Source organism: Megalops cyprinoides, chromosome 11, assembly GCF_013368585.1.
Source record: "Megalops cyprinoides isolate fMegCyp1 chromosome 11, fMegCyp1.pri, whole genome shotgun sequence".
Taxonomy (NCBI): domain Eukaryota; kingdom Metazoa; phylum Chordata; class Actinopteri; order Elopiformes; family Megalopidae; genus Megalops; species Megalops cyprinoides.
In genome coordinates, this window is record NC_050593.1 from 31,806,039 (window position 1) to 31,825,007 (window position 18,969).

Genomic DNA, 18,969 nt, shown 5'->3' on the forward strand with positions numbered 1-18,969 from the left:
TTTAAATGGCATGAAAATATCCAGGATTAAATGGGTAGTTTGACTGAGAAGCTCCAAAGACAGCTATTTCCAGTGCGTGGTGATTCTCTCGATGTTAAACTTGGGTTTCATGCCAAATCTCAAATGCAAGGTCAAGACCTTCCCTCTTAATGTACAGTTCTAACTTTAAACTGTCGGGAGATAAAACATGTCCTTTCACCTTTTCCTAGCTGAATTTATAGATGATTCATGCTGTTGTTGCTAGGTAACTTAAATATAACCGCTACAGTCAGAAATCAATATTCTTGAGGCATTACACATTTATATCACAGATATACACAAATGTAAACACATATGCACATAAATCTTACACCACAGATACAGAATTACTATGTAAGCGAAACATTTAAAATGCTTCCTCATTTCTCTCTCTTTAAATGGTTCAGCTGGGTAAGATCTTATATGCTTGGTTCAGTGATATCAGGTCTCAAGGGACAACGCCGAGTGGTTGCTGCCCGGCTCATTAACCCTTTCCTCTCCAGGACCTCACTCAGCCGTTGTCCCCTGGGGGGGGGGGGACCTTTACCCTCTGCAGTCCACTCGCCTAGCAACCAGCCTTGAAACAGACCTGCTCTGAAAGCCACACGGGACCAAAGGTGAGGCCATCGCCATGACTGCCAGCTCTGTCGGGGCTCTGGGACACTCATTTGGGGCTGCTTGAATAGTGATGGAGTGAGCTGGGAGGAGGGCTGGAGGGGACCGTGTTGGGGGGGGGGCTCAGACACAGACAACAAAGAGCCCGTCAGATCAGCGGTCCACTGGGACCATCAATCTCCAGCCTCCACTAAATATCATAAAATAGAGGAGTAATCACACTTGTGTTGCTGCTATTCACATACTAATTTTAGCAAAGCCTCTAGCTGTTACCAAAATCCCAGCAATGACAGCTGGTTAGAGCAAGCTGGCAATGCAAATAAACGGAAGAACTGCAACAATCACTTCAGACATGGAATAACATGTCGGCTTAATTAAGTTTCTGAACTGGGATGGCTTTCACCTCTACGTTCCTCTGTGAATCAGTCACATTAACTCTGACTGCACATACTCCATCCTTCTCCAACTCGCATCCCTAGTTTGGAAGAGGCTCATATTTAATGAGCTCTGATTGGTTAGTCACCCTCTGTTAATCTCCTGGCTGTCAACTGGCTGAAAAAGGAAAAGGGGCCTCAGAGAGATCAGTGTGTTCCTCACTACACTGCAGAGTGCAGAACAAGAGTTTCAAAGCTCCTGAAGGCCCGGAGGAAACAGCCTGACAATCTCTTTGTTTCTGAGTGAGAATTTACAAACACTGTTTTACACAGACACATTCACAGGAGGCCCTGACAGCGAGAGCGAGACAGCGAGACCTGTGATTGATCCCTTCTGTGACAGCAGCAGAAATACAATGAGGACAAAGCACTGATTCGCCGCTTGTTCTGTGTCTCACGGGAGCTCTGGAGAAGGTGCTGGCTTTGGGGGCGGAGCTGGCAAAGGGTGTGGCCTGGGGAAGAGCGGGCTGGCTTTTTGGGTGGAACTAGATAGCACTGGGTTGGGGGGGTTGGGGGTAGACTGGTCTTTGGGGTGGAGCAGGGGGAGGGTGTGGCGAGGCCTTAGGGGCGGAGCAGACAGAGGGTGTGGCCTGGCTATTTGAGGCAGGGTGGGTAGGTTTTTTGTACAGAACTAGGTGGTACTGGGGTGGGGGGGGGGGGGGTGGGGGAGGGTAGCCTGGCCATTGGGGTGGAGCAGGGGAGGGTGTGGCCTGGCCTTTGGGGAAGAGTGGGCTGATGCCTCTGTGCTCAGCGGGGGCACCTCCCTGGCTGCTCTCCAGCACGCTCTGCACCCGTGGTGCGTTGAACCCCCTCTCTCTGGCACACGCGCGGGGTTCTAGCCCGTTCTGGGGAAAATGCACCATGTCCCTATAAATGGCTGGTTCAACAACAGCTTAGGGACATCAATGCTCTCCCCACTATCAGCAACTCTGAGGCTGCAGAGTGCGTGGCTGGGTTACAGAGAAGAGTACAGAACAGACACACACACACACACACACACACGCAACCCCCCATGTTATTCTAAAAGTGCTGCTCCACAATGGACCAGGTCAGGCTTTCACTGCCCAGAGCAGGCAAGGCTATGCTGGAGACAGACTGCCCTGTCTAGTTGCTGGGGAAAAAATATCCCTCTCAGGTCTCATCCAACCAATAAGCTCTCAGCTTTACCAAAACACTGCATGCTATTGGCCAAAAAGTTACTGCAGACTTTGAGCTAAGTTGTAAGCTGCCAACAGCCAGCACCTTGTTGTGCGCTTGCACCATAAATAAGCTGCTTTTTCATCTGAGTGCGAGATTTATTACGTTGTTTTAGTTGATTACACAAACTCGTTTCTACAGCAATCTGAAATAATCTTGTTTTCAAGGATTTGGCGAACCTCAGAAATTCACACAAAGAAATGAAAACTCATTTGCGGGCTTGGTTAAGATTTAATTAAGATGATTTTGAGAGAACAAAAAAGCTGACCCGTTCTGGGCGAAATAAAAATTTGTTATATAAGGAATACTTCAAATTCTTACGGTTCCCTTTTGTTTTGCATACTGAGGAGACTTTACAGTAACGCCAAAAGGAAATTATGTAACACGCTGTGTCCCATTTGATCTAAACAGCCCGTAACTGTGTTAACGGCCTGCTCCAACACCAGCGGAAGAGTGTCCAAAGAGAACAGTAAAATTAAAGACGGCAGGAAGAGGCTTTCTTTTGCAAGCCTGCATAAGCCTCTGTAAGCTTGTTAAAGCTATCATATCCTAGGGATAGCCTTAAATTTGCTGATGATTCAAGAAATATGAGGTAATGTGATTCTCTGGTCAGCAATTATTGCATACATAACTCAACAGTGAATTACTGCTGGGCAGACAGTATTAGCCCTTTTCCCCACCAGTGTGCTGTACAGTGATATTCAGAAAAAAGCAGCCAGTTTGCGTGCATCTCCATGATTAGCATTAAACGTGGTCCTGTTGAGAATTGTCTGGCACTTTTTCATTAGGACAAAAACCATGCTCAGAGTTGGTGTAAGACATACTCATGCAGTAGGTAAGACTGGTAGTAATGATGTCACATAAATGCACGTCCTCATAAATTCCTCCTGCATAAAGGTATATAACCACACAAAAGAAAATAAAAACTCTTCATTTGCGCTTTTATGGGAAAAAAAAAACACAGCTGCCTTCACTTGTGAAAGAATGAGAAGGTCCATGTTCCTACCTCCCGAGAAACATTCTTCCCCCCTTTCCTCTCGCGCCTACAGGACGAAGTCGCAGGCACGCTGGAATGTTCCTCCCTTGTCCAATACCCCAATAAATGCGTAGAAGCAGCGCTGTTTTTCACAGAGGTGAGAACTCAAGGAGACGCTCCCACACCCTTCACGTATACACCAGCACTGCTCCCCCGGCGATGAACGGTGGGAAGGTGTTATTGAGAGGCCTCAGGTAGAGACGCTTGCTGTGCTACACTGGGCATACACTGTGGCATGGCACAGCAGCGAAAGATGGGTGCCCTCACCCTACACCTGCTCTGCTTTCAGGAAGTCCTCACTTCAATTTTCACACTGAATTTACCTCAGAGGGACAGACATCATGGAGTGGCCCGAGTGGGAGCTCGAAGAAAGAAGTGATGATGCCCTGTATGAGACGCCCCACTGAGAGGAAGCCATTTATGACAGAGTGTTTATTTACGCCGGCTGCTAACTTCTGACAGACAGCCCTGCACAAAAATGCAAACAGGGAGAAAAACCACACTCTTCACAGAGACACAGGCCTCCACAAGCACACCGGCCAGGGGCAAAACCACTCTCACTCCAGGGAGACACCCTAAACAAGCACAGGAGCTAGGAGTAAAACCATGCCCACTCCAAAGAAACACCCTACACAAGCAAAGGAGCTAGGAGCAAAACCACAGTCTCCTCAGAAAGACAGCCCTACACAAGAAGGCATGCTAGGATCAAAATGATGAGCCATACCCTGTATAGCCCTCATGAAGCATTTATACTGGCACACATCAGCTGAAGCTTAAAAAAAACAGCATTTACCGACCTCACCCTGCTGGTAGATGCCGTATAACAACAGGACTGTGGTGGACCAGCAGACCCAAGACAACACAGACAACTCATTCTTTCCAATCCCACATTGACAATCGCCATGGAAACTCTCATCCTCCAAGAGTTATTATAGGCTGCTGAAGAATTACAGCGGCGGTGAAGAGTAATTCCAGCCAGGACAGAACCAGAGCTGGTCCCTTCATTAGACTGGGTTAATGCTTAGCTGCCGGTGTTTTTGCAGAGTGTCCTCAGTGTGAAATAATCAGCACTCATGTGCTACTCTGTATTACTGAAGACACTGAAGTAATCAACACACCTCCCATAACAAACATCACATCGTATTTGTTTGGCACACAGCCTTGTCCGTGGAGACTTACCTGCTACTACCATATATTCTACATATTCTACATTCTACACTTGATTATTGACTGAAGCCACTCAGGTTAAGTTCCGTTCACCAGGGTACGGTGGTATTCCACCTGGGACCCACACCTGGAACCTTCTGTTCCTTTCACAGCCCCTACCCTATATCAGGCTGCTGCCCACTGGGGCCATCTTCTGTCTCAGACTCTGTGCTAAACTGCTCCTCTGGTCTGCGCTGGTCCCTTCATTATAATGGCACTGCTGTTATTGATGTTGGTAAAGAAGTGCCCTCGCTTAAAGCTACACCCCACTGCTTCCTCCAAGTTCGTTACCAATCTCATCTGAACTGAGTTGGGGGCTACACTCACACACACAACCACACTAAAAAAGCTCTGGAAGCGTGGGGCAGAGTTTAATGATTTGATATTGGAGATTGCAGGTTCAAGTCCAGAATGGGGTACTGATGCTCTAAATGGGGCCCCACTGGTCCTTGAGTGAGGTACTTAACTTGGCCTGTTTTTGTAAACATCAAGCTTTGACGAATGGACAAAATCTACAAGGGTAAGGGCTTTTGATATGTGAATTAATGTTGTCACGTAACCAGGTGAAGCCATATGACAAAGCAAGTAAATGAATATAAACAATGAATTCACAATCTGTGAGCAAGTGTAGCTGAACAGCGTGATTTCCCCAGCTTTTACACACATTAACCAATACACAGGAAAGAGCCAACTACTGGACACAGGTGTTGAGCAGCGTGTTCTTACCTTGTGTCTGTGGGATGTAAGGAGCCAGCAGCTTGCCTCTCTTCTTCTCATAGCCCTTCTGAGTGATGTCCCCTGTGGAGGGAAAGAAGGGAGTGGTGAGTCTGTGCCCGGCGTCACAGCGCTGACACCCTCAGACCACAGGGGCAGAGACAACACTATCCCAGGCCATGGAGCAGAGGCACCCCCCCCGGCGGCACACAGGCGCTCAGTGTGTGGGAGCTGACCAATCGGCAGAGAGTTCCCAGGATCAGACCAATCAGTGACAACAGAGAGGGCTCTGTCTCCTCGGTGAACAGTGATAACACACCGTCATGCTTTGTCCTGTCACTGGCTCTCTCTTCCTCTGTCTCTCACACACATACCACCCAAAGCCTGTAACCGTCTCCACACACCGTCACCTGCAAAGTGGCCACCCCACTGGCACCTTGACAACACCCCCACCCACCACCGCCCCACCCCCAACCTTCACTGTGCCCCACAGACCGGCACCACACGCATTCCCACACAGATCCACATCCACACACAGATTGGCTAAAGACACAGCCCTCCCTCTGCATGGGATATCAATGCCTGCATATCCACAGTGTGTGACACATGATACACCTATGCAACGGCAGGATCAATCAGCGTCTCGTCTTCGGGGTGAAGTCCAGCTGTAATTAAGATCAAAGCCGAGGACACGAGACCCGATTCAGACCTCATTTGGAAAGCTAGTCTCCATCAGACCTCCTCACGATCCAAGAGAGCGGCATAACCGAGCACTGAATCGGCACAATTCTCAGATTACAAAACCACTTCAAAAAAAAAAACCACCCTACACAGGATGATTAGTGTGACAGATTTGTGACAATTTGCTTTCCAGACACATGGGGCTGGAAGTGCTGAGACTGCAGCTGGAGTTGGGCTCGTTTGTCTCCGTTATCATGCCCACACTTAATTACAAGACTGTCTGGAAGATGTGCAATTTCATAAACTCTAATGGACACTTCTCAGGTTGTTCTCCTTCAGGGGTGCGTAAAAGCAGACGGCAATGAATTCACTCTGAAATGACAGATAGGAAAAAAAGGCACCGCAATAAAACCATGCACTTAAGAACAGAGTCACTCCAGCCTGCCAAAACCTCTGACCACGGGGAGCGAGAGACAAAGCGCGTGGCCCCCCTCCCCGAAACCCCTGCTCGAACCGGACGGGCCGACTCTTTCCAGCGAAGACGGGCTGGTCTCTGCTCCCCACGCCGCGGCAGAATGTTAGAAGCCTCAGAGGGATTACCATGGCAATTGGACTCTGTATTCTCAGCTCTGCGCAGGCCTGCCAGTTGCTGAGCAGGGAAGTAAAAGTACAATTAGATGGTGGGATTATCGCCAAAAAAGAAAAAAAAATACTGCCATCTTAGGCGAAAAAAAAAAAAGATTCTGCTGTCCCAATGCCCTGACCCCCACTGTGCCCCTTTTCGGCTGACCGCTGTACCAGCAGTAAGGAGAAAGGAGAAAAAGGCGACTTAAAGCTGATTGGTTAGTCTTGGTTCACTTTAAACATCCTCGCCAGGCTGATTTATGTATTCCCATCTCAAACACCACTCAAACATCAGCATAACCTTTTAATGAAAATCCAGTAATCATCATGAAGAATCCTGACAGGCGCCTCACTCTGAGGTGAGTGAGGGGATGTTTCACCGACATAAAGCATGGAGAGCAGGGGTTATACAGCACTGAAGGGGAGAGTGAGAGGAGGTTTAGGGAATATACAGCGCTCTAGGGGAGAGTGAGAGGAGGGTTTGGGAATATACAGCGCTCTAGGGGAGAGTGAGAGGAGGGTTTGGGAATATACAGCACTCTAGGGGAGAGTGAGAGGAGGGTTTGGGAATATACAGCACTCTAGGGGAGAGTGAGAGGAGGTTTAGGGAATATACAGCACTGAAGGGGAGAGTGAGAGGAGGTTTAGGGAATATACAGTACTGAAGGGGAGAGTGAGAGGAGGTTTAGGGAATATACAGCACTGAAAGGAGAAAAGGGAGAGTGAAAGTAGCAGTGAAGGAGGAGGTTTAGGGACTCTACAGTGATAAAGCAGGAGGCTTAGGGAGTACGCAGCGATAAACGGCTGAGCGAGAGGAGGTTTATTCGCATGTCATCCCTCACCCTGCGCAGCTCCCAGCCTGAAAGCCGCACGGAGCCTCATTCTGCCCCCAAACAAAAGAGACATTATAGCAGGGAGAGGGCTCCAGCTGCTGACTGACAGCTCCAAAGGCGGGTGAGGCTCCGAGACAGGCCGCCACACATCTCCCCTCTTTCGGCCTATTCTCACCCCCGAGAGACGGCCCACAAAGCCCCTCACAAAGCACTGCGCGCACGAACACTGGGAAAATATGCAGCCCAGGCGGCCGGGCGGCACGCAGCTTTCAAAATGCCTGCTTGAAGGCCGAGTGAGAACCAGGCAAAGATAAGAGAAGGAGAACATGAAGAAAGTCAATATGACTGATCTGTGACTGTCACCTCTTATCATCACGCTCCTGTGCCCTAACACCCAAGTGCCTGAAAACAGCAGCAAGATCACAATAGGAGTCTATCGGCTAAACATTACACTTACAGTTACATTTATTCATTTGGCAGACGCTTTTATCCAAAGCGACTAACAAGTGAGGTAGAGTACAACACAAGCAAAAAACCAAAAGGAGTCAAGAATATTAGAGACACCGTATGACCAGGTTTCAAGGTACAAGCTAGCTGGCAGAGATAACGAGTGCGATAAATTAGATTACATTTGTTTAATAGTTTAGAAGGAAGCAGTTTTGAGACATGAGAAATTCCTTTAGGTGGTAGTGTTTCAGGTGTTCAGATGAGAGCGGAAGGGCTGCGTCTTCAGATGCTTCTTGAAGACAGAGGACTCAGCAGAACGGATGATTATTGCCATTTAGGAGATGCCCTGAATAGGTTACAATTTATGTGTTGTCCATTTATACAGTGGGATATTTACTGCGGCAATTCTAGGTTAAGTACCTTGCCCGAGAGTACAGCAGCGGTGCACCAGCCGGGAATTGAACCAGCAACCTTTTGGTTACAACACCTGCTCCTCACCACTACGCCACTGCGCTGCCTGCATGTGTGTAAGCGTGTGTAATGCGGGTGCGATTCACGTCTCCTGCACATTGCTGGGTCCCGCGCCGGTGACTCAGCATTCAATGGGACAGTGTTTGGGACGGGGGCACGGCCCCGGGGACAAAGCCGTAGTGTACGGGGGCGCCCGGGCGGGCGGAGAGACCTGGCGCGGGGCTTTTGTGCCGTGCCGCCCGGCGCGTGGTGGAGCCCATCTGCAGACACAATGCCGGATTATTCTCCCCTCCCCCCCCCCCCCCCCCCCCATCCCAAACCGGGAACCATTCATCAAGCTGGAACAGCGTGGACAGCCTTCAGCGCAGGTCCAACGCGTCCGCTGACCGCACGGAGACACACGGCACACTGCAGATTCTCAGTTCAGACTTCTGAATTAATCCAATCTGATGTGCATGTCTTCTGGCTGGAGCAGGAATGCAAGGTACCCTAGCCTGTCTGATGGAGCTTTAATACCAGGATCCTGCAAAGTGGTGCACCATGGGGTCAACTCAAAGCCCTAAGCATGAGGATCACTGGGGAGGGACCTAACACACCTCTCCAGTATTGTCAGTTGCCAGTGTGATAGCCAACTGCTGCCACGGAGCATCTATTGACTGTTCATTGTCCGCTAGCAGCTCAGTTTAAGCCAAAGTGCACGCTGTCCTCTGAGTAACTGCGCAGGACCCAATCCACATCCATGGCCCAATGTTTCAAGATGTTGTTAAGGTTTTATGTTTTTGGCATTTTTAAAAAAACATCTTAAAGCACCAAGCAGGACAGTATCTGCTGGAGCTGGTGTACAAATGAGTATTCCGCAGAACAGCTTTTTGCAATATTTGAAACACCGGCCCTGTGCTAAAAGCCAGCGAGCTGTGAATCCTTTGGGTCACCATGACTGTGAGGGTTTCTTCAGCACAGTCTGATAGCGAGGTATTCGCTTCTGAGCACCGCAAGGCCTGGTCATGTGACCACACCCGGAGGCAGGGTGAATCCAGGACAAACACAAACACACAGAAAAACACCTGCGCCGCGGGGGCCCGGCTCGAGCTGTATCGATCGGGGGGAGGGGGCGGGTGTGGGTGTGGGGGCGGGGGCGGGGGCGGGGGCTCCACTGAGAGGCCTGACGCGGCGAGCACGCAGAAACAGCGCTCTGTCCCCGGCTCCCGGTCACTGCCGCGCCGCCGGCTCGTTCTCCTTTGATGCTCCCTCTCTCGGCCTCTCTCCGCACCCTCCGGGAGACCACGCCTCTGTTCCGTTAATCTGCACAGCAGACGCAGCCCTCGCCCAGGGAAACGTGCAGATGATGCTGCTACACATCATCTATTTGTGCAGCTGGGTATTCAACAGAGACAGCGCAGGTCAAGCGCCTTCCTCAAGGGTAGGACAGCAGCTCCCCGCCCACAGCTCCAGCCTGGGGCCCAGTGCTTATGAGCCTGGCTCCCAAACCACCACACCACCCCTCCTCCCTCCTCATTCGCCCCGCATCCCAGGTGAGAAGGCCTAACGAGACACCCCTGCCGAGCCCTGAATCGGCGCCCCTCCGAAATGTGCAATCTAATTTGCAAGCGGCTGTGAGTCTGCTGCAGCTGACACTCACGGGTCAATGAAAGAAGGCTAAAAGCCGGCATTTCTCCCACTGCGACAGCGGCATGACTGCGACTGACGGATGGCTATTGAGCTGCGCCTCATCAAACCCTCCCTAAACCCAGGCAGCCAATCGGTTTCATCCGGATAGCGTGAAGGGAAGTCCCTGAGCTCAGACCATTCCTCTTTTACACATGGCAGATAATCAGCCATGCCTGATGGAGTCCTATGTATGCAAACTGGTTATACCAGATCGCCTTCATATTATGGAGGACGTCCCATTCGATAGACCTACACAAAGTACTATATTACATTACTGTCATTTAGCAGATGTTCTTTTCCAGAGCAACTTACATTGGTTACAATTTTACACGTTATCTTTGTAGGTAAGTGCCTTGCCCAGCAATGGCCCAGCGGAGAATCGAACCAGCAGCCTTTTGGTTACGAGTCCTGCTCCTTACTACAGCATTACGCTGTTGCTCAGGCTGCATACAGACCGCTCTCTGACGGGGCACTGCAGTGTATCGCACAGACTTGGGTGGTTGCACCAAGGGTACAGCAGCAGGGCCACAATGAGGAATCGAGCTAGCAACCTCTTGCGAGCCTTACTCTTAATGCACCACCACTGTGGGGTAGTGAGAATTCAGCTTGGGAGCTGCAGGCTCCAGTCCAGGAAATGAAGCAGCTGAGGAGGTACATACGGTGTGAGAAAGAGGAGAATGCTTCAGGCAGTGCCGGGCAGACACGGCTGGAGCTGCATGGGGTAAATACCATCATTCACTGTTATTCTGAGCTCTGCTGTGGATACAAAGCACAACACGCAGGTATGTCAGATCTCAGATGCAGCTCTCCGAGACCGGGACGTCGCCAGGCTACAGATCTCTCCGGCAGCCGCCTGGCACCTTGCCCAGCCTCTGCTCCGCTCCTGCCCTGCTCCAGAACCCTCCGGCACACCCTTATCTCTACCCCACAGGAGACAGACTGCGTGAGGGGGCGGAGGGCTTCTCTCTGCGGAGACAGGAGACGGCGCCGCCCTGCTGGAGGAGTTCCAGCGCTTCTGTTACAGCTACCTGGCTGAGATTCAGCCACGCCTGCAGTTCTGACTGCAGGGATGGGAAAAAAGAGCAGCGAGCTTAAAGACTGGGATCCATGACACTACCTGTGAGGGAACAGAAGCTCTGGGTGTGGGTGCAGCTGTAGCTGTTCCTGAGGCTATGAAGCATGATTACCACAGTAACACAGGGCATTCCTGACCAATCAGACACCTGAACCTGTCATGTGCACCGCCCAAATCCCTCCAGGGCACTCTGTGTGATCTCTCTGAAGAACACTCACATTAACACCAGCCCTGCCCACACAGACACAGTGCACTAGCATCAACAATGTGATTGTTTCCCCTGAGAATAACACACACACACACACACACACACACACACACACACACAAACACACAGAGTTTCATGCGCTTTATCTCAGTGCCAGCTGAGTATCCATCTACCCAGCCAGTGGAGTCCAGACACACAGACAGGAGCCCGAGGCTGCTAATCTCCCCTAGCTCCTTCTATCTCCTGCTGCACCTCCTTTCCTGTACACCCATCCCCAACAACACACACACACACACACACACACACACAGACACACACACACAGACACACACACACACACATGCATGCACGCACACGCATACGCACATACACAGACAGACACAGACACAGACACACACACACTCACACGCGCGCGCACACACACACACACACACACAGACACAGACGCGCACACACACGCACACACACATGCGCACACGCACATACACAGACACACACACACAGACACGCACGCACACACACACACACACACACACACACACACACACACACACACACAGAGCATACACGTGCGTACGCATTCACACACACAGCTCCTCCCTCTCTCTGTCTCTCTGAGACACAGTGCCAGACAGCGGAACTGTGTTCCAGGCCCTTGATGAGGCTGTCTTCCACACAGCCACAGAGAGCTAAATATTTACAGTGGAAAGCATTCGGTTTCCATGCGCTGCCTCCACACACTCACAGAGCAATGTGCAAGCTGTCATCTCTGCTCCCTAGAGACGGCCGTCTGCGGGAGACGCCATGCTCGCCCACTCCTGAGGAGAGAATACTGTACACACACAGCATACACACACACACACACACTCATACACACCGTATATGTGCATGCACACGCGCACGCACACACACACACACACACACACACACAAACTCAGACTAAGACTTAGACTCAGGCACATACAGACAGACAGGTACACACACTCTCTCCCTGTGCATCCATATGACATCCATAAAAGCACTGCTTGCATAAAGCAATTTAAGAACTCATTCTGCATTGCAAAACACAATTGTAAATTGTGGTGACTGTAAAGTGTATGTGCAGTACTTTCAACCTACAGTAGGTGTCATGTCATGCAGTCTGTCATGCACTACATATGAAGACAGACCTTCTAGCTTTTTTTGCACAACCACACATACCCTTTCCTTTCAAAATGTTTTATATAATATTCCACACACAAGCGTGCAGAGTAAGCATATAACTGCAAACCACAGACAGTCGGAGTTAAGTCATATGACAGACAGATCCAGCTCCGGGCTGCCACAGAGCCGTCTCCACAATCCGCCCCCCTCCCCCAGCGGCCGTCCCGGCTTCCCCCAACAGCAGTAATAAAAGGAGAAAGGCTTGAGCCGATACCTCTCTGCGGTCCCGGGCCCGGTTGCTCGGAACGGAGCGGCGCCGCAGACGCTGGCGGTGTCGGCGCGTGCCGAGAGCGGGCCGGCCGCAGACCACGGTCGGCACAGCAACGGGCGGGCCGCGGAGAGCACGACCGGCGAACGCGTCCCGAGCCCCAGAGCCCACGCCGAAACGCCGGGGAGGAAGGGCCGAGCCCCAGGAGCCGGGCAGGGGGGGAAGGCCGGTCCGGAGAGGGGGCGCGGGAGCGGGGCGGCCTGACGTCTCGCTGGCCTGAGGATCCGCTGCGTTAAAAGTCAGGCGGCGGGGGGTTTCGGGGGACTCTTTGTTTCCTTTGACGGGGAGCTGAAGAAGCCCCTCTCTCCCTCTCGCATGTGATCCCTCCCTCTCTCTCACTCCCCCTCTCTCTCCGCATTTGACCCCAGTCTCTCCTCTCCCCCCTTCCGTCGGCCCCACCCTCGTTCTCCTCTCGACCCCTCCTCCCCACACAAAGACACGCCGGGATGCAGGATTAGACTGTCAAAGCAGGCTCCCACTCCCACATACCAGCCAGACTCTCCAACACACACACTTTCACACGCACACAGGCACATACACACATACTCACACCCACACACACCCTCACACCCTAACACTCACTCTCACACACACCGACACACACACACACACACACACACACACACACACACACACACACACACACACACACAAAGGTTCGCGAAAACGCAAAAATACACCAATAGAGTGAACACCGCCTTCTCCCACACATGCACACATACGCACACAGTGGTATCATCAGTAACACAATGACAGTTTAACACACTGTGTAGCTGCTTCCACATAGCTCTCTGGAGCATGTGAAATCCAACTGAGGTGCCCTTCACGGTGAATGTTCACCTGAACCCAATGACCCAAGAGAAAACAGGCCAAATCCACAGTGCTATAACGCAAACTTACTGATAGCAGCCTACTAGAGAAACTCTCTAAAGGGACTTGCTGTGCGCTCACAGCAGATCCAGCTTCTGTCAGTCCCTAGACAAAGACAGGGCCACCATACCCTGAATTACAGAATTACGATGCAGCACCACTGCAAACAATTCAATGTGGCCGCAACAGAACAGAAGGTGCCATATTCTAAATGACTGATTTGAATCTGAAAATGCACATCAGAGGGATTATGGGTTACCACATAGTTTTGTCCCACAAACCCTGTCATTGGCCCTAAAACCCCGGTACTGTTTGAATTCTCATTCCCACAGCACTCCTCAGTGCGGCCTGTAATTAATATCAGACAGCTGACGATAGCTGTTCAAGGTCTAGACTGGTCATTTTAGGCACTGAGAGGCTGCTTCCACACACAGACACACACACACACAGACACACACACACACACACACACACACACACTCACAGACAATGTCTAATCAGCCTAGACCTGCAGGGTCAAAAGTGAAGCGCATGCCCCTGTCAGCAGTCATGAGAAGTTCACTGGCTTTGAACCCACAAATAAAGTCCCTGCTGGAACTCTCTGAAGCAGTTTCAAGAAGTCTCATGTGATTGGATGGGAATCCTGAATGAACAGAAGTCTCGTGTGATTGGATGGGAATCCTGAATGAACAGAAGTCTCGTGTGATTGGATGGGAATCCTGAATGAACAGAAGTCTCGTGTGATTGGATGGGAATCCTGAATGAACAATAGTCTCGTGTGATTGGATGAGAACCTTGACACAAAGAAAAAGGAAGCTTTATGAAGAGTATGACTGTGGAGTAGAGACTCAAATTAAACCACTTTGCTGCAGATAAATAACAAAATTATTCTAATCCATGTGCTGAGACCCAATCGCTTTCCCTTGGTATTATTGGTATTAAATAATTCATGTTACATGCTCAATGAGTGTTGCATGGTGAATAATGAATATTTCATGCTGAAAAATGAGCTGTATATCAGCTTGGTTTATATGACTTTAAAGTGCACCTTATCATTAAAGCAGGAAATAGTAATTAAAGGGACTATCTTTCCTCACAGAAAGGGAAAACACCATTCTCCCCAAACATGGCAATTAGCATGTGGATGTGACTGACAGAAGGCAGATCTCATAACCTCGAATGATCCTCAGCGTAAGAACTTTCACATAAGTGCTCTGTAAAGACTGCAGGAAGCTTAGTGGGAAGCCCTACCAAAGCTGACTGCCACATTGAACATACAGCTGGGTGTCGTCTGAAGCAGTCCAGGGTAAGAACATATCAGCAGAGCCCGGTTTCCAAACTGGACACGCTCCGGTTTCGAGCTCATCTCCTACCCACCGCACCAGGCTGCGGCCCCATCGCTTCAGCGATGCTCTCATTTGCAGGCCTTCCCATGCAAACCAGACACGTATTCCAGGATTGTCAGAGCAAATCACAACCCACACAGCTCCTCCGTTCAAAGACGTGCTAAAGAAGATGAAAAGAAGGAGACGATGGCGGGAGAGGAGGGCGAGAGAGAGGGGGAAGAGAGGGAAAAGAACAAGCACAGGCGCTGCGGTGCGGGGGGGGGGGGGGGGGGGGGGGTTGTGGAGGAAGAGAGGGATCTGGAGACAGATGAGAGGAAGGAGGAAAGTTAGGGTAAGACAGAGGAGCGAGGCGGACGTGATGAAAGAGATTCGGGAGAGTGATGAGGGGCTGAATGCAGACTGACTGCCTTCTTGCCTGCCTCTCACTGTGCAAACACATCACACCCCCCCCCCCCCCCCCCCCCCAAAAAACTGCCGGGATGCTGCGCTGACCATCCATCACGAGGCCCGAGCGTCCCGTCGATACGCCTTTAATTAAACGGCCTGCGAATTAGGGCTCCAAATGAGGCCTGCGCTGGCTGCATGCTAATGACTGGCCTGCCACCTGAGCGCCCGGCGCAGGAGAGACACATAGCGTGAATAATGTGACAGCAGGCTGAGCAGAGGGAACGTCGCCGGCTCCGTGCGTCACAGAGGGGTCCGAGAGGGGAGTCACATGGGGAACGGAGGGAGCGAGAGTCCGCAGAGAGAGGAGCAGTGTCCGTGCTCTCTGAGCGTGATTATCAATACCGTTCGCTCGCCGAAGGGGGAATCACACACTGCTAGCAGTAGAGAATCACAGAACAGTGACTGCGTTACATTAGACTATTGTCATTTAGCAACTTACACCGGTTACAATATTTTTAAAGCTTCACATTTATACAGCTGGATATTCACTGAGGCAAATCTGGGTTAGGTACCTTGCACAAGGGTACAACAGCAGTGCCCCAGCAGGGAACTGAACCAGCAACCTTTTAGTTACAAGCCCTGTTCTTTACCACTATGCTACACTGCCACCCATGCTACATGAATGCTACATGAATGCTACACACTCACAGCACAGTGACAATGTTACAGGATCACAGCACGGTAACAATACTAAAGGACCACAGTACAGTAACACAGTGTCACAGCACAGTGACAACGCCACAGAATGACAGCACAGATGCTGCTCCCTCGTCTGAGGGCACAGTCGGATTACGCATTACTGGGTGAGACGGGAGGAGTGATCAGCGCACACAGATGCACATCCACAGACACGGTCGATCGCAGCGCCCACCCCGCACATCTACGCTCCATTCATCCCAGTTCACACGCAGCGGGGCCAATGAACGATTCCAGCCCTGGAAATTAGGCCAACGCGTTCTGACAGGTGTATCAATGCAATTCTCCAGGCTGCTGCGGCGCACACAGACAATATCACACGCCTGCCACCCTGGCAACCGTCACCGATCACATCAGCATCTCTTTTCTCGTGCGCTCCAGATGGCGACGATGGTGACTGTGTAGGTTCAAGACACAGAAATTAAAAAGGCTTTGCCATGTGGAGTTAAACAGGGTGACATGTAGAGCAAGATGGAGTCTCAGCATTTATGCTTAATTCAAACACAAATACAAGATTTCATTACATAACATTAAATTATTGTCATTTAGCAGATGCTCTCATTCAGAGCAACTTACATAGATTACAGTTTTACCCATTTATAAAGCTGAATATTTGCTGAGGCAATTCTCGGTTAAGTACCCTGCCCAAGGGGACAAAAGCAGTGCCCCAGCAACGTTTCGGCCACAAGTCCTGCTCCTCACTACTGCACCACACCGTAGCAGATACTGATCTGTGTGAAAACACACTGGTGTTTTGTTGCATGCATGGCCTTGCAATTTCTCACATGCACAGCTCTTAGCACGGTCTGTTTCTTCGTAAAGAGCTGCTACTGCGTCTTTGACAGGGAGGACTATTACTCTGTTCTCATCTCAGTGCTCCCACTAGAAAAAACTCCCAAACTCACCGCCGGATTGAGAGCCTGTTTGTTTATCATTAACAAACAGCAGCAACTCCTTTTTCTTCCTTTTAATAGAGACAAATGGTGCGATGCAGCTCGTCCGCCCCGGGGAACAGGAAGCAGGGGAACGTTACCAGGGCTGGGGCAGCACACGCACTCAGGCACACACACGAACACACACGCACACGCACACGCACACGCACACGCACACACACACACGCACACGCACACGCACACACGCACACGCACACGCACACGAACACGCACACACGAACACGCACACACACACATACACGCAAACACGGGGACACACACGCACTCATGGACATACACAAATATACACACAGACACACACACATGCACATGTGCAGGCACGCAGGTACATGAGCGCGCACACACGCACACACATTCACACACACTCACACATGCACAGACACATACACACAAGCGTGCACACATTCTATCACACACGCATGCATGCACACACAAACGTATACGAACACACGCTCACACATACACATGCAGAAACACACGTACACATGTGCATGCATGCACACAAACACTCTCATGCACCCTAAGCATTTCCACAGGCACTCCCTGGCAATCCAATTAGCTGCACCTGCAATCACAAGCTGCCTGTCACTGCTAGCTGAACAGGGACCTGAGCCACACAGGGGTATCAAAAGGACCCCACCAACAGCGGACACGGGACAAAGAACCCCGCAGACAAGCACTTCTGTGTGGGCGCGAGAGTGGGTGCGTGTGTGTGCGTGTGTGTGTGTGTGTGAGAAAGGGAGAGACTCACATTTAATACAGGAAAGCCAGAATTAACCATCCCTACGGCAAATATCTTTAGCTCTTTTGTTCCTCCCCTGATTCGTCAGCAGGTATTGAAGGCTCTCAGTGTGTGTCCTCCGAGTGTTTTGGCGGTGATTAACAGGCCGTTTTATTGCAGCGCACACAGAGCCGTTACCACAGGCAAGTGCAGGTGCAGGGTCTGCTCTTCCACTTCCTGTCAGAGTGCGGAGATGAAAGAGCACGATGCCGTCAATTACAGAGGCTGCAGGAGTGCAGGTGAGCCCGCTGCAGCATGCGGGGTGAAAGCGAGAGTGACAGGGGGTCAGGGGAACGGGACGCAGGTGTGCACAGAGGTGTAGAAACCACGCCCTCTGCCCCCTGCTTAAACCTACAGTGCTGACCCTGACCCCGATGCTCCTGACCCCAAGGTCACTGCAATGGAAGCACAGAGGGCTCAACTTGCACGACTACAAACACACACACACACGCACACGCGCACACACACACGCACGCACGCACGCACGCACGCACGCACGCACGCACGCACGCACGCACGCACACACACACACGCACGCGCACACACACACACACACGCACACACACACACACACACACACACACACACAAAGCAAAAGCACACCCATCCACACAAAAACAAATACAAGCACAAGTATGCCCATCCACACACAAACACATATGCATGAACACATAAACACAAGCACACCCATCCGCCCACGCACACACAAACACAGAGACTTACAGAGCTGTTCCACTCAATGACAGCCTGAGTTCACTGTGTCGACCAGCAGGACTGACCACCCTCTCAAACCCCATCTGCTAGGATAGAGCCTCCTTACACACAAAGCCCAAAACCAACCCCCTCTCCTCCCCTCAAACACACACACACACTCACACACATTCACACACACATTCACACACACACTCACACACACACACATTCACACATTCACACACGCACAGACACATACACACACACAGCCCAAAACCAACCCCCTCTCCTCCCCTCAAACACACACACACACACACACGCACACACACCGCACAAGCCCTGCACACGCAACCGGCCAGGCAGCCCCATATGCGAGTCCATCAGCACTCGCTGTGTCAGGGCTATGTCACAGTGTGTTTCCAGGGAAACGGAGAGGCGCCGGCAGGAAGCGAGACCCTCCGCTTCTGCTTTGTCCCCACCCACCC

At 51.1% G+C, this 18,969-nt stretch overlaps 1 protein-coding gene across 9 annotated transcripts in view; it reads right to left on the reverse strand.

The window, feature by feature from the left end:
- The window catches only part of LOC118785444 (disco-interacting protein 2 homolog A), a 92,656-nt gene that overhangs the window by 34,246 nt on the left and 39,441 nt on the right, over positions 1 to 18,969 (reverse strand). For all 9 annotated transcript variants that reach the window (XM_036540077.1, XM_036540080.1, XM_036540079.1 and 6 more), the window contains exon 2: positions 5,233 to 5,304. In XM_036540077.1, coding sequence (XP_036395970.1) covers positions 5,233 to 5,304 — 72 coding nt within the window. The remainder of the gene's footprint in view (positions 1 to 5,232; positions 5,305 to 18,969) is intronic.